At 36.7% G+C, this 13,620-nt stretch overlaps 2 protein-coding genes across 3 annotated transcripts in view; both read left to right on the plus strand.

Moving 5' to 3' along the window:
• The window catches only part of cnnm4b (cyclin and CBS domain divalent metal cation transport mediator 4b), a 34,813-nt gene extending 30,551 nt beyond the window's left edge, over window positions 1-4,262 (plus strand). For both annotated transcript variants that reach the window (XM_087789433.1, XM_087789443.1), the window contains one exon: window positions 27-4,262. In XM_087789433.1, the coding sequence (XP_087645559.1) occupies window positions 27-260 (234 nt within the window). In that variant the 3' untranslated portion in view covers window positions 261-4,262. The remainder of the gene's footprint in view (window positions 1-26) is intronic.
• Window positions 4,263-8,394: 4,132 nt separating this feature from the next.
• Window positions 8,395-12,967, plus strand: il1b (interleukin 1, beta). The gene is made up of 5 exons (XM_087789459.1): window positions 8,395-8,488; window positions 9,028-9,254; window positions 10,978-11,142; window positions 11,218-11,354; window positions 12,578-12,967. Exons 2-5 carry the CDS (start codon window positions 9,035-9,037, stop codon window positions 12,797-12,799), a joined length of 744 nt encoding a protein of 247 aa, XP_087645585.1. The 5' UTR covers window positions 8,395-8,488; window positions 9,028-9,034; the 3' UTR covers window positions 12,800-12,967.
• Window positions 12,968-13,620: the final 653 nt, after the last annotated feature.

A 13,620-nucleotide genomic window follows, 5' to 3' on the forward strand; every position in this document is an offset into this window, starting at 1 on the left:
CTGAGCTACTCCGTCTCTCCCTTCAGATCACACGGTCCCAGTACCACAACGGCTTGATGGCGTCCCGTCTGGACAGCACGCCCCAGTCCCCGGAGAGCTCCCACAGCCCCACACAACAACTGGACCTAAATCCGGGCACCGCCGTCACGGACCCAAACGCGGGGTCCACCACGGACCTCGGGCCCGACGAGACCACGTTTCTCCTCCTCAGCGAGCAGAACTCACACAACCATCACAGTCCTCTGGAGAACAGCATTTGACCCCCAACCAAAACCCCCCCCCCCCCCCCCCCCCACGACCCCTTTTTTTTGCACGCATGCACTACTACGCCGGGATGTTTCCAAGGGTGGAGGGTGTGTGTCATTCTGGGATATACACGCACTAGTATGCCAAAGTGAACTGTGGGAAATCTCCCCTTCCATTTTTCATGAAGACTTGCGAGAACACTTGGATCATTGTAGCTCATTTCTATGTGTGTGATGGTTTGTGTGTTTCCCGACCATGAGAGTTAGGGGGCGCCGTGCTTCAGACCACGACGCGCCTGATGCTAGTAGTTGTGTGAGTCTGTCCGTGTGTGTGTGTGTGAGTGTGTATGTGTGTGGTTCCTCTAATCAAGAGACTCAGGGAGACTTTGCCCTCCCCTTGAATCATGGTCCAAAGTCACGTTTTTATTTTCATTAGTTTCAACCCTTACTTTGTCACGTGGTGTGAAAACTACTCGCTGATCTATTTTTAACAATCATGTTTGAAACTTTTTACGGGGAACATTCGGGTTAAAATCGGTCTGCTTAACGACTTCCATTCTTCGGTCGCACTTGTATTTCAGTTCTTGGCTATTTTTTAGCTTTAGCGTACGTTAGCTTCACTCGCACTGGTGCGTAGTCCACCATCACAGGATACTTTCTACCTTAGCCGATTAGCAGTGAGCGCTAATATGCTAAAGCTAGTTCGCTGTACACAAAATGAACACTTCAAACTATCTCAGAAAAGGCTAATGTGCTTAAGAATGCAAATGAGGCCATAGCTAGCATTAGCATGTAACTGCTATGTCTGTGCTATAAACATGCTAATTTAACGGATTGCTGTATTTCATTTTTACCCCCTGAAGTTTTTTGTTTTTACTAGCATTTGTTAGTCAAATATTATAATCAACTACACAACATTGACTCACATAATCTATTGTGCAATAGTTAGTCCTGTGTACCGGACACTCGTCTTTTGCTACGTCGACAAACCAAAGTGCTTTATTAGCTCATGCTATTGTTGTGACACGACTTTCGTCTCAAACTTCTGATGTTGCAACACACACTGTGTGTAGCTGGAGAGCAGACGTGTGTGTGAGTCAGTTGTTGAGCAATCGTGACTCTTCCAAATATGTACTGTGTTGTTGTGCTCGCGCACACACACACACACACACACACACACGGAGTCAGAGAGATGGTATCAAAGTAATATAATGTTTGTGTAGTTCAGGTCTGGGTATTTATTGTGTAACGTGTGCGAGCGACAGATGTGATTATCTTGGGGATCATTACCGGTCTGCATAACAGTGACGACAATCAGTGTGTGTGTGAGAGAGAGAGTGTGTGTTTCTCCAGAAAGGCAGTTAACCATAACATACACCAGGAGCGGGAAAGAATCGAACTTTGATTGTTTTTTACACTTCTCATGTGGTGGTGCATTGTGGGAAACCCATTTTTTCCTTTTTTTTTTTTCGCCTCCAAAACCTTATCTCAAAATACTGGAGAGTTTCCTGACTCGCTAAGAACCGTCCCATGTTTGAGTCACACAAATCTGAATCAATTATTAAATTGTGAACCGAATACACAAATATTTAACACGCAATTGAACCGAATACACAAACATTTACCACGCAATTGAACCGAATACACAAATATTTAACATTTAACATGCATTTGAACCTAATACACAAATATTTAACACACATTTGAACCGAATACACAAATATTCAACACACATTTGAACCGAATACACAAATATTTAACACACATTTGAACCGAATACACAAATATTTAACACGCATTTGAACCGAATACACACATATTTAACATGCATTTGAACCGAATACACAAATACTTAACGCGCATTTGAACCGAATACACAAATATTTAACACGCATTTGAACCGAATACACAAATATTTAACACGCATTTGAACCGAATACACACATATTTAACATGCATTTGAACCGAATACACAAATACTTAACGCGCATTTGAACCGAATACACAAATATTTAACACGCATTTGAACCGAATACACAAATATTTAACACGCATTTGAACCGAATACACACATATTTAACATGCATTTGAACCGAATACACAAACATTTACCACGCATTTGAACCGAATACACAAATATTTAACATGCATTTGAACCGAATACACAAATATTTAACACGCATTTGAACCGAATACACAAATATTTAACATGCATTTGAACCGAATACACAAATATTTAACACTCATTTGAACCAAATACACAAATATTTAACATGCATTTGAACCGAATACACACATATTTAACATGCATTTGAACCGAATACACAAATATTTAACACACAATTGTGAACTGAATACACAAGTATCGAACACACAATTGTGAACTGAATACACAAGTATCTAACACACAATTGTGAACCAAATACACAAATATTAAACACACTATTGTAAATTGAATATACAAATATTGAACACACTATTGCAAATTTAATACACAAATATTGAACACACAATTGTGAACCAAATACACAAATATTAAACACAATATTGTAAATTGAATATACAAATATTGAACACACTATTGCAAATTGAATACACAAATATTGAACACACAATTGTGAACCAAATACACAAATAGTAAACACACTATTGTAAATTGAATACACAAATATTGAACACACTATTGTGAACCATATACACAAATATTTAACACACAATTGTGTGCCGAATACAAAAATATTAAACATACCAATGTGAACTGGATCCAAAAATATTAAACACACAATTGTGATCCGAATACACAAATATTAAACACACAGTCCTCAATTTCTTATTTAATGCTTACACATGAAAAATTTGTGCGTCAAGCACATTAAAACGCACGCATAACACACACATAACACACACACATAAACCCTTCTTTCTTGCGCTACATTTGTGTATCTGCTCTCCACATCCTCAATTTAACAGCAGGGAAATTAAACTGAAACCACAAACGCACAACTCCACCCTGTAAAATCACAACTGTGTGACACAATAATTACCATCGATTTGACGCTAAGCTACGTGTAGCTACACAACACGACTACACATTTAATCCCACGAGTCAAAATCTTTTCTACAACGTTCACAGAGTTTTTCTATTTATGCTAAATGTTTATCGATCTTACCTTAAAAAACTTTTACAGGGAAGTCGCACGACGGTTGCGAGTACAGGCGTCGAGCTAGCCTAGCTTGTGCAAAGAGTTTTTACCAAAGATACAAATACTTCTTCACGGCACTGAAAACTTTATCCCGGATGTTGACGATGGAGTCGAGTTCAATCAGCAGAAGAATTTTTGTTGTTAGCTTCAGTGCTAGTAGGCGCTAGCCTGGTGGATCAAGTTTGTTAGCGCTTAGCTAGCTCAAATATCCTTCAAATATTTTACTTTTACAATATTTTAAATGCTATTTGATCACATTATATAAAAGTAAATCATTGAATTAGTTTGTTAATGATTCAGTTTCATACATGAATTTATCCAAATTGTGTTCATTTCAAAAAATAGTTAAGTTTAAAATAAATTTAGTAGTAATAATTATGTACTTTCTTAAGTATTTTGCAGTTTATTCCGATATTTTTAAGGTGACGCCAAATTCCTTTTATTTATTGCTTCCACTTTTGACTCTTCTCTGGACCTAAAAATAAACGCACTTTAACGTTTTCCAAATATTCGCCAAAGTTCAGCGCCAGCGTGTTTTCTCTCAGAGCGCCCCCTACTGACGGTTGTAAATGTGTGTGTGTGTGTGTGTGAGACGGTGATTTTTCGTACCTCAAAAAACCCTTTTGTTGATTTTCTTGTTTTTATCTTTGTGATGGAGTGTGATTTTGGGGAGTTGCCGCGGCGACCGGATGAAAATAAACGGTGGGACTTTTCCTCGTCGATACAGAAACAAGGTGTAAATAATGTTTTTTAATTTCTGTCTTAATGAGTTTTGACGATGAAGAAAGTTATTAATAAACAAGTTATTTCTCTACTGTGTGATGCTAGCTGCTTTAGCCTGTTAGCTCGTTAGCTCTGTTGCTAAGCTAAGTGAAGGAAATAGCCTGATTGGAAATAAAAAGAATTCAAAGGAGAAAAACGATGGGAAAATAATTTTAAATATATGATCTTTAAAGAAATACAGAAATGTTTACTTTTTAGTTAAATGTTGTTTCGTTCGCGAAAACCTTTTTTTTTTTAAATACCCAAATTCATGAATTTATATATTGGAAGATTGATATTGATTATTTTATAAAAACAAAATTCTATTATAAGTTTGTTGGAAGTTTTTTAAATACTTGAATAAAACCAGTGCAATATGGAAAAAAAAAAAAGAAAAGGAAAATACATTTTTACACAGTTTTTTAAATTCAATATATTTTTTTAATAGTATCTTAAATTCAATACATATGCAATATTGTCTGATGTCACTATATTTCTTTTATATATATATATATATATATATATATATATAAAGTCACACACACAACTGTGTTGTATCGAGTAAAAGACTGAATTTAAAAAGAAACATTTTAATTTAGCGGAATGATTAAAAAATAACATCAAACTTTCTGTGTAAAATTCAATTACTTTTCATTAAATAAATAATCAAATCATCGTTTCTGTAGATAATAATGAAATGTCATTATTCCATTAACCGCCGCACACACCTGGAGGTGTGACAGGAGGAAGTGAACCTCCTCACTGACGCTGATGGAACTTCCCTCTGGCTCTCACTGGGAATTTTTTCTGTGGAACCGGATCCTGATCAAACATTCTTGACGTCAGATAATCTGATGGATTATCCAACAGGAAGTGGATCCAAGACAAAGAAGTTGATGATCGATCCAAACAACATTCCAGGAGCGTCGACTCATCCTGATGTTTTTCTTTCTTCTTTTGAACGAAAGTTTATTTGTTGACGATTTTTGCCTTAATTAAATCATTAAAAGAGGAAAAAATAAATGATGATGACGATGAAGACGAATATTAAGATGATGATGATGAAGATGAAGATGATGAAGATTATGAAGATGATGAAGATGAATATGGTGATGATGGAGATAATAATGAAGATGAAGATGATGTTGAAGATGAAGATGATGAAGATGAATATGGTGATGATGGAGATAATAATGAAGATGAAGATTAAGATGATGATGAAGATTATGAAGATAAGAATGATGATGAAGATGATGATGATAATGATGATGATGATGATGATGACGGCGATGTTGATGATGAAGATGATGATGAAGATAATAATGAAGATGAAGATGATGTTGAAGATGAAGATGATGAAGATGAATATGGTGATGATGGAGATAATAATGAAGATGAAGATTAAGATGATGATGAAGATTATGAAGATAAAAATGATGATGAAGATGATGATGATAATGATGATGATGATGATGATGACGGCGATGTTGATGATGAAGATGATGATGATGATGAAGATAATAATGAAGATGAAGATGATGTTGAAGATGAAGATGATGAAGATGAATATGGTGATGATGGAGATAATAATGAAGATGAAGATTAAGATGATGATGAAGATTATGAAGATAAAAATGATGATGAAGATGATGATGAAGATAATGATGATGATGATGATGATGATAAGGTTGAAGATGATGACAATGATGATGAACATGAAGATAATGATGATGATCATCTTCGTCTTCATCTTCATCTTTATCTTTATCCTCATCATCTTCATCATCTTCATCATCTTCATCTTCTTCATCATCATCTTCAGCATCATCACCATCGCCATCGTCTTCATCATCATCATCTTCATCCTTTTCATCATCATCTTCATCTCATCATCATCATCCTCATCCTCATTTTCATCATCATCATCATCATCTTCATCTTCATCTTCATCATCATCTTCATTATTATCTTCATCATCTTCATCTTCAACTTCATCATCTTCATCTTCATCATCTTCATCATCATCTTGATTATTATCTTCATCATCTTCATCTTTATCTTCAACTTCATCATCTCCATCATCTTCATCATCATCATCATCATCTACCTCATCATCATCTTCATCATTATCTTCATCATCTTCATCATCTTCAGCATCATCACCATCGCCATGTTCATCATCATCATCTTCATCATCTTCATCATCATCACCCTCATCTTCATCATTATCATCATCATCCTCATCTTCATCAGCTTCATCTTCATCATCTTCATCATCATCTTCTTCATCGTCTTCATTATTATCATCTTTTTTTTATTTATTTGTTCATTTCTTCACTTTACAACATCCTCTTCACGTTTCATGTCAGTTCCAATAATACAGTACATGTTTGAAAGAGGAAGCGTGAGAAGAGAAAATCTTTTCTAGTTCTGCCTCCACTGCTCACAGAATTAAACCTTTTCCTTTGCTTATTACAATTTGATATAGAAATATTACTTATGGAAACATCAGTCGCATCTCGTAGCTTATCTTACCTTTGTTGATACACATTATGTAACATCCTGCTACGTGCAAACTGACACACATCATCATCATCTTATCTTCATCATCTTCATCATCATCATCATCTTATCTTCATCTTATCTTCATCTTATCTTCATCATCTTCATCATCATCATCATCATCATCATCTTATCTTCATCATCTTCATCATCATCATCATCATCATCATCATCATCTTATCTTCATCATCTTCATCATCTTCATCATCTTATCTTCATCATCTTCATCATCATCATCATCATCATCATCATCATCATCTTATCTTCATCATCTTCATCATCTTCATCATCATCATCATCATCATCATCATCTTATCTTCATCATCTTCATCATCATCATCATCATTATCATCTTATCTTCATCATCTTCATCATCTTCATCATCATCATCATCATCTTATCTTCATCATCTTCATCATCTTCATCATCATCATCATCTTCATCATCATCATCATCAACATCATCATATTATCTTCTTCATCATCATCATTTTTTATTGTACACATAAACTTTACATCACTATCACTTCCTCAGAAGACGTCACCGCAGAGCCAGTGTGTCATCAGGACTTTTCACGTTTTGAAAATCTCCCAAAAAAAGAAACAGAAGATTTTCAAAGAATTACACGACATGTGACTCGTCAACAACAACAGTCAACAAGTTTTCTTTCTTGCACCATCATCTCCCTCCCTCGTTACTGCTACTGCTTTACTGGTATTCTACTGCAAATACTACTGCAACTACCATCAATACAAGTATTAGTACTTCTACTAAAAGGGTGTTGTTATTAATAACTTACTACTGCAAATACTACTACATCTATGATCCTTCAACTGCCATCAATACTAGTATTAGTACTTCTACTACAACTGTGGTTTTATTAATAACTTACTACTGCAAATACTACTACATCTATGATCCTTCAACTGCCATCAATACTAGTATTAGTACTTCTACTACAACTGTGGTTTTATTAATAACTTACTACTGCAAATACTACTACATCTATGATCCTTCAACTGCCATCAATACTAGTATTAGTACTTCTACTACAACTGTGGTTTTATTAATAACTTACTACTGCAAATACTACTACATCTATGATCCTTCAACTCCCATCAATACTAGTATTAGTACTTCTACTACAACTGTGTTGATATTGATAACTTGCTACTGCAAATACTACTACATCTATGATCCTTCAACTACCATCAATACAAGTATTAGTACTTCTACTACAACTGTGGTTTTATTAATAACTTACTACTGCAAATACTACTACATCTATGATCCTTCAACTGCCATCAATACTAATATTAGTACTTCTACTACAACTGTGTTGTTATTAATAACTTACTACTGCAAATACTACTACATCTATGATCCTTCAACTTCCATCAATACTAGTATTAGTACTTTTATAGTTCATTATTAACTCCTTTAACTACTGGTACATCTATAATCCTACATCCGTATACAGTACGCGTGAGCATGAGCGTGCGTGTGTGTGTGAGAGTGTGTGTGAGTGTGTGTGTGAGAGTGTGTGTGAGTGTGTGTGTGAGAGTGTGTGTCAATGGGTGCAGGATTTCATCACCACGGCGATCACCCACTTCCTGTTTCAGGTGATAAATAGTGAGACTCACTGCAGACGGACATACAACAGCCGGAGCTACAGACGAACACACACTAACCTTCACCTGTGTCTCACCTTTACAGGTAACCTGACTCTTTTCATCACTCTGCAAATACTATGGAATTTACAATGGAGTACAAATACACTAGGTTGTACTACTACCATGATTAATTCTACTTGACAAATGTGAGGTATTTCCAGTAACTATTTAAATTTAATACAGCGGTTACAAATAGTAGTACTACTCTGGTAGTTTACTTTGGTAGCTACTATAACTTCAACCACAAATACTGCTATTACCTTTTTTAAATTACTACAAACAGCAATTACGCTCCACTAATACTTGTTTTACATTAATACTACCTATCTGCTATCAATGCTAATGCTTAAATTGAAGTAGTAAATACTTCAATATCTTTGTGTGTTTAAACTTGTTGCTTTTATTACTTGAACTACTACTGAAACTTCTACTACTGCTTATCATGCTAAATCTTAAAATACTACCAATACTTTGGCCATGAGTTGTACTTCTGCTGTTAATACCTTGAATGAATTCAAGCCACTAGTACCTTGCAGTACTACTATGCACACAGTCGTTCAGCTGTTCGCTCTCATCCGGCAGATCAAAGATGGCTCAAAGATCCTCATTCAAGCGCTCCCTGAGTGACAAGTGGAGAAGCCAGCTGCCGGCGGGGATGGACCTGGAGCTGTCTAGTCACCCGTTGACCCTGAAGAACGTGGTCAACCTGGTCATCGCCGTGGACAGGTTGAAGAACACGGAGCCGGTGCTGAGCTCGGACTTCAGAGATGAGCACCTGCTGGACATCATGCTGGACAGTATTGTGGAAGGTGAGACAGTTGATACAGTGAGACAGTTGATACAGTGGATACAGTGAGACATGATGCAGTGGATACAGTGGATACAGTGAGACACGATACAGTGGATACAGTGGATACAGCGGATACAGCGGATCCAGTGAGACAGTTACAGTGGATACAGTGAGACACCGTACAGTGGATACAGTGAGACCGTTAATACAGTGGATACAGTGAGACACGATACAGTGAATACAGTGGATACAGCGGATCCAGTGAGACAGTTACAGTGGATACAGTGAGACACCGTACAGTGGATACAGTGAGACAGTTGATACAGTGAGACATGATACAGTGGATACAGTGAGACAGTTGATACAGTGAGACACGATACAGTGGATACAGTGAGACAGCTGATACAGTGAGACAGTTGATACATTGAGACATGATACAGTGAATAAAGTGAGACAGTTGATACAGTGAGACAGTTGATACATTGAGACATGATACAGTGAATAAAGTGAGACAGTTGATACAGTGAGACAGTGATACAATGAGACAGTTGATACAGTTGATACAGCGAGACACAATACAGTGGATTCAGTGAGACAGGATACAGTGATACAGTGAGACAGTTGATACAGTGATACAGTGAGACAGTTGATACAGTGAGACAGTGGATACATTGAGACATGATACAGTGAATAAAGTGAGACAGTTGATACAGTGAGACAGTGATACAATGAGACAGTTGATACAGTTGATACAGCGAGACACAATACAGTGGATTCAGTGAGACAGGATACAGTGATACAGTGAGACAGTTGATACAGTGATACAGTGAGACAGTTGATACATTGAGACATGATACAGTGAATAAAGTGAGACAGTTGATACAGTGAGACAGTTGATACATTGAGACATGATACAGTGAATAAAGTGAGACAGTTGATACAGTGAGACAGTGATACAATGAGACAGTTGATACAGTTGATACAGCGAGACACAATACAGTGGATTCAGTGAGACAGGATACAGTGATACAGTGAGACAGTTGATACAGTGATACAGTGAGACAGTTGATACAGTGAGACAGTGGATACATTGAGACATGATACAGTGAATAAAGTGAGACAGTTGATACAGTGAGACAGTGATACAATGAGACAGTTGATACAGTTGATACAGCGAGACACAATACAGTGGATTCAGTGAGACAGGATACAGTGATACAGTGAGACAGTTGATACAGTGATACAGTGAGACAGTTGATACAGTGAGACAGTTGATACAGTGAGACACGATGCAGTGGATACAGTGAGACAGTTGATACAGTGAGACACGATACAGTGGATACAGTGAGACAGCTGATACAGTGAGACAGTTGATACATTGAGACATGATACAGTGAATAAAGTGAGACAGTTGATACAGTGAGACAGTTGATACATTGAGACATGATACAGTGAATAAAGTGAGACAGTTGATACAGTGAGACAGTGATACAATGAGACACAATACAGTGGATTCAGTGAGACAGGATACAGTGATACAGTGAGACAGTTGATACAGTGATACAGTGAGACAGTGAGACAGTTGATACAGTGATACAGTGAAACAGTTGATACAGTGATACAGTGAAACAGTTGATACAGTGAGACAGTGGATACAGTGAGACACGATACAGTGGATCCAGTGAACTGGTCGATAGAACCACAGCTGGACCACCGTCACCTGACGTCTGTCTTCTCTCCAGAACAAGTGATGTTTGAGGTGGAGTCGGCGCCGCCCGTCCCGTTCCAGAAGGACTCTGAGTTCCAGTGCTCAATAACGGACACGCAGAAGAAGAACCTGATCCTGCTGGAGAACTGCATGGAGTTGCACTCCGTCCTGCTGCAGGGGGGCAACGAGAGCCGCAAGGGTCAGTGTCAACTTTTACCTGTCGTCATGACAACCGCCAACTCAACTAACTGTCCGTCCGCCTGTCTGTCCTCAGTCTTGCTCAACATGTCCACCTACATCCACCCGACCCCCAGCACCAGGGGGGCCAGAACCGTCACCCTGGGCATCAGGGGCACCAACCTGTACCTGACCTGTGAGCAGGAGGGCGACCATCCCACGCTTCACCTGGAGGTCAGTTTCCATGACAACCACTTCTACTTCACTTCTATAACTATGACTACAACTACAACCATTCACTATCACCACCACTAATACTTTCTACTCTATAACTACTGCTACTATCTGTACGTGTACAGCTATAACTAATAGTACTACCCCTACTTCAATAACTACTGCTACTATCTGAACGTGTACAGCTATAACTAATAGTACTACCCCTACTTCAATAACTACTGCTACTATCTGAACGTGTATAGCTATAACTAATAATACTACCCCTACTTCAATAACTACTGCTACTATCTGTACATGTACTGCTATAACTAATAATACTACCCCTACTTCAATAACTACTGCTACTATCTGTACGTGTACAGCTATAACTAATAATACTACCCCTACTTCAATAACTACTGCTACTATCTGTACATGTACTGCTATAACTAATAATACTACCCCTACTTCAATAACTACTGCTACTATCTGTACGTGTACAGCTATAACTAATAATACTACCCCTACTTCAATAACTACTGCTATTATCTGTACATGTACTGCTATAACTAATAATACTACCCCTACTTCAATAACTACTGCTACTATCTGTACGTGTACAGCTAAAACTAATAATACTACCCCTACTTCAATAACTACTGCTACTATCTGTACATGTACTGCTATAACTAATAATACTACCCCTACTTCATAACTACTGCTACTATCTGTATGTGTACAGCTATAACTAATAATACTACCCCTACTTCAATAACTACTGCTACTATCTGTATGTGTACAGCTATAACTAATAATACTACCCCTACTTCAATAACTACTGCTACTATCTGTATGTGTACAGCTAAAACTAATAATACTACCCCTACTTCAATAACTACATGAATTTCTCTAAGGAGATGAATAAAGTATCTATCATCATCATCACTACTACCTGTTGAACTACCACTCATACTACTATCACAACAAGTACTTCTATAACTACTCATATATACCACTACTTCTATAACGAGTACTATCACTACTACTAGTAAGTTTTTTATCAATAACTACAATCAATATTTATACAACTATATTGGATAATTATAAAAATACTAATAATATTTATACAACTACAAGTGACATTTACAGTATATAACTCCTCTACATATAACAACTACTATTGTTTCTATGACGACACCAGATATCTGTATATTCTCTCCCTGACTCGTCTTCTGCCGCAGGAAGTGGAAGACAAGTCGGTTCTGTCCAACATCGCCCCGGACAGCGACATGGTTCGGTTCCTCTTCAAGCGGAAAGACTCGGGTCGGAGCGTGAGCACTCTGATGTCGGCCAAGTACCTGGACTGGTACATCAGCACGGCGAGCGAGGACCACCAGCCCGTGGAGCTGTGCCAGGAGAGAGTGGACCGGTACCGGACCTTCCACATCCACCGCACCATCTAACGGACTCAAGTCCAGTCAGTGTTTAAACATCAGGTGTATTTATGAGCGTCCATTATTTATTAACAGAAGTTTAACTTATTTTACTCTATTTATGCCTTATTTATACAAATGTATGTTTTGTCTACATATTTGTATTTTTTACACCAATAAAGTTGTTTCAAATGAAAAGTTGTTGATTTTTGTAGTGAATTGAAGAATCTCGAGTCAGAATGTTTCGACGTGCTCGCCTCAATAACAATACTGATACTAATAATACTAATAATACTAATAATACCACTAGTAATGATATTAGTTCTTCTAAAACTAGCAATACCAATAATACTAATAATAATAATATTGATAGTACTAAAAATAATAAAAATAATAATACCGCTAGTAATATTATTGATAATACTAAAACTACTAATACTAATGATACCACTAGTAATAATACTAGTTCTTCTAAAACTAGCAATACCAATAATACTACTACTAATAATATTGATACTACTAAAAATACTAAAACTAATAATACCGCTAGTAATATTATTGATAATACTAAAATTACTAATACTAATAATACCACTAGTAATAATACTAATTATTCTAAAACTATTAATACAAATAATACTACTACTAATAATATTGATACTGCTAAAACTAATAAAACGAATAATACCACTTGTAATATTATTGATACTTCTACTAATACTAATACAAATGATACTAATACCACTCGTACTAATAATACTAATACTATCAATTATTATAATACTTATGCTATTAATGCTCATTCTAAAACTAAAGCTAAATAACAATTATTATTAGTAGTAGTAGTAGTA

The sequence above is a fragment of the Callionymus lyra genome, chromosome 1 (assembly GCF_982586985.1).
Source record: "Callionymus lyra chromosome 1, fCalLyr1.hap1.1, whole genome shotgun sequence".
Taxonomy (NCBI): Eukaryota; Metazoa; Chordata; class Actinopteri; order Syngnathiformes; family Callionymidae; genus Callionymus; species Callionymus lyra.